The sequence below is a fragment of the Melospiza melodia genome, chromosome 4, assembly GCF_035770615.1.
Source record: "Melospiza melodia melodia isolate bMelMel2 chromosome 4, bMelMel2.pri, whole genome shotgun sequence".
Classification (NCBI taxonomy): domain Eukaryota; kingdom Metazoa; phylum Chordata; class Aves; order Passeriformes; family Passerellidae; genus Melospiza; species Melospiza melodia.
The window spans coordinates 19,511,733-19,515,221 of NC_086197.1; the positions used below are offsets into that span (position 1 = coordinate 19,511,733).

The 3,489-nt window shown below is 57.0% G+C and overlaps 1 protein-coding gene across 1 annotated transcript; it reads right to left on the reverse strand.

Annotated features, from left to right (window-relative positions):
- Nucleotides 1-231: 231 nt before the first annotated feature.
- LOC134417190 (uncharacterized) lies at nucleotides 232-3,356 on the reverse strand. Its single transcript, XM_063154128.1, has 3 exons — nucleotides 2,392-3,356; nucleotides 1,300-1,426; nucleotides 232-505 (listed from the first exon to the last, which is right to left on the reverse strand). Exons 1-3 carry the CDS (start codon nucleotides 3,034-3,036, stop codon nucleotides 474-476), a joined length of 804 nt encoding a protein of 267 aa, XP_063010198.1. The 5' UTR covers nucleotides 3,037-3,356; the 3' UTR covers nucleotides 232-473.
- Nucleotides 3,357-3,489: the final 133 nt, after the last annotated feature.

The window sequence follows — 3,489 nt, forward strand, 5'->3', positions numbered from 1 at the left end:
TTTTCAGCAGCCTGGGACTTGGTCTTCCTTGGCAGGAGCTGTGGTGAGGAGCAGGGAGGGGTCCCAGGCTGCCCAACACTTAGCTCAGCTTGAATTGGTGTGTGAGCATGCTGAGATGCTGGCAGCTTTTACTGCACTATCCTAATGGCTCAAATTAAAAAGGGCTGTGAAATAGCCCTGTTTGCCTCGTTGGGGGGCTCCAAGGGGGCTCTGCCAGCACAGGACTCCATGACCACTCAGTGCATTTATTGGCTGCTCTCAGGAAAATGGGAATCAAGCCTACATAGTGCACAAAACCCAAAGGGGGTGTTAAAAAGCAGCAGCAAGAGAAGTACAATGAAAGAAGCATTTACAACTGTGTCATTAAGGATTTAAAATGAAACTTGGACAGAAAGTGTTGATCTCCAGCTGCAGGACAACCTCTTCAGCTTTAGTTTGAGCTGTGCTGCTCCAAGATGAGCTTGACTCTCCATCTAAGGGCTCTGTATGCTTTGGAGGAAGCCACCTGTAAGGAAAAGCCATAAGACCATCTGTGCTGGGTGTGCCCATGGGTCTGTGTGTCCTCCTGTGGAGGCTGCCAGCAGCAGGTGACCAGAGAAGACTGAGCAGAGCTCATTCACTGGGGTATGTAGCCCTATATACACACACACACACACTCTGTACTGTACACAAACATTAAACTTGCCCACTTCACCTGCCAGGGGTTTCCTGCACCAGAGCTGGGTCTCTGTGTTTAGTGGCCTTGGGTGAGTTTCTGCTCCATGACCATGTGAACATGGGTGTAGGCAAAGGTGCTGAGGGAAGAGGCCAATCTGGGGGCAGGATGGATGTACCAAAGGGTGCTTGAGAATCAGGACACTGGTTAAACATTAAAAGCTGTGATCTCTACTACCTGACAGCTCCTGCCTGATTAAACAGCTCTCACACACCAATGTGAGGAGCTCTGTAGGGCCCGTGATGTGCAGGACTGCACTTGCTCACTCCCAAGCTACTGGCTAAATCCCGGGCTCTCTACCCATCCTTGGTTTACAGCACAGGCTGTTGGTGTCCTGCAACAGCTCAGGACACCTGTGAAATCCCAGCCCTACCTGAAACTTTTGGGAATGTCCCATCCACCATGCAGTTGTTGATTCTGTATCTGGCAGGATGGACAGACAGCCCTGGGCAGTCAGGAGACCAGACCCAGCCCTGCACGGGGCAGCCAGACTTGGGCTTGGAGTGCAGCAGCCAAGGGGGTGTGTTTGCACTTTGCTGCACGTGGGGATCCCTGGTGCCCGTTGCCAGGAGATGAGAACTCACCTCTCTGCCTGGAGACGGATTTCAGGTGGCAGGTGGCAGCAGGCAGCTTGCAGGTGTAGAGCCCCAGGCAGCCCCCGCAGTCAGAGGGCTTCTGGCAGGGCCGGGACTGGATACTGGGGCAGGAGTGCTGCAGGGAGAAGGGAAGGGGTGGCTGCAATGCCCGTGGCAGCCAGGACCAGCCCAGTCACAGCTGCATCATCACTCTGCAGTCACAGCACAAGCAGCTCGCCAGGGTCTAGAGCAGCAGCTTCACTGCAAGGAGCTGGAGCAGCTGGGGCCCAAGGAAGGGCTCCAGGGGCAGTTCATTACTGGTTTTGGCTGGAAGCACTCTAAGCTGGCCACCACAGCCACAACACAGCCCTGAGTGCCTCTGCCCTTTTGCTGTGGTGGCACCTGCCTCAGCTGAGTGGCATCTGGCACAGCATCACCCAGCACTTGTGGTTAAGGCAAGGTCTACTTGTGTGCCACCAAAGTATGGTTTGGGTTTGCTAAAGGAGAAGTTGGTTATTTGTGGGATGCTGTGCTGAGCCTGCGGAGCAGATTTCCCATGGGCAGAGAAGGGCTGTGCCTCCCTCAGGGCAGTGCTGAGAGGAGCTGTCCCCAGCAGGGCATCAGGGCATGGTGCCCCCATTGCAGAGCTGGCAGAGCTCTGTTGGCACTGTGAAGAATGAACACTGCGGGGAGTGTTCCCCTCCTGTTCCTGAACCCGGCTGGGGCTGGGGCTGGAGCAGGACTGTCCCTGCACCTCTGGGGGCAGCACATGGGGACAACTGCAGCCAGACCTGCACTGTTCTCCTGAGCTGCTCACAGCCATCAGCTCTGCTCTAAGCCTTGCCAGGTACCAGCTGGGATCTGGGGGTGTCCCTGCCCCACTCCCTTCCCGGCACCCAGACCCACGCTCTATTGAGAAGCCATGTTGTGACTGGCATCTTTACATGCATCTTAAGAGGAATGGCCTCGAAAACACCTTTTCTACCTGGTGTTTGCAGGATCATGGCATGCTCAGCATGTGCTGCTGTCCTGTCTGACCCTGACTGGTGCCCCTCTCACCCTGCAAGCCCCAGCCCAAACCCTCTCCCTCGCTGTGCTTACCGTGTCGCTGTTGAACTTCCCGTAGTCCTTCAGGTGCTGGCTCAGCCTGGCCGTGCTGCTGCGGGAGGGCTGCAGGGGGAGCCTCCAGGCCTTGCCAGGGGCAACCTGCTCCCCACTGCCCAGCAGAGCCCCGGCCGTGGCCTTGCTGAGGGACCTGGAGCTGGGGTGTGCCTCTCTCATCACTTTCCATGCACTGGCCAGAGGGTGGGTCCTCCTCTCTGAGCCCTGCCCAGGCAGCTTGTCCCCTCCATGTCCAGGTGGCCAAGGGGCTTCTCCAGGGAGCCCAGCAGCTGCTTGCCTCTGCAGGGTGCCAGCCTGGCTCCCCAGTACGCCAGACAGTGCTGGGACTGGGCAGAGCAGCCCCAGGAGGAGCGTGGTGACTGCCAGTGCCTGGACTTTCATCCTCAGGTCCTGCCTTTGCTCAGGGTCCTCCTGCCTGGACAAGGCTGTAGGAGTCAGTAGTAGAGGTGGAAGCTGCTGCTTTCCCCTGACTCTGGATGCAGCCAAGGTAATTTTTATAGTGCAGGGACGTACCCTGGGGGCACAGCCCTTTTCCCCCGCCCCTGCTGTGTCCCACCTCCAGCTTGTGAGCAAACCCAGCTGCTTACGTGGGCCCCAGTCCCCCTCCTGTGTGTTCCCAAACATCCCAGCACCCTTCTGCCACAGCCAGCCTGTCCCTGCTCAGGTACACACATGGGTGCATGGCATCTAGCACAGAATCCTTCAGCTGAACCACAGCTGCAAACCAGGTTTCAGTAAAGGAGAGCTGATGGCAAATGTCTGTGTGTCTGATGGGAAGGTGGAAAGGAGTTGCTATGAGGCTGGTGGAGTAGCCTCAGGTGGAGGAAAGGCACCCAGTTAATGCCTCCATGCATTCCAGTGGGAGCTCACTGGTTAAACAGCAGAGCCCACCCAGGAGATGGTGTTAGAGCTGCCCTGATCAAGCTTTGGTTGACCTCAGTGCCGTGTCAGACACCAGGGAGCTGCTCCTCAGCCAAGGGGTCTGACTGTGGTCTGTGGATGAAAAGGAGGGTGGGTCTGTACTCCAGGTTTACTATCAGTCAGGTTTAGGAACCAGCCAGCACTGAGACCCAACTC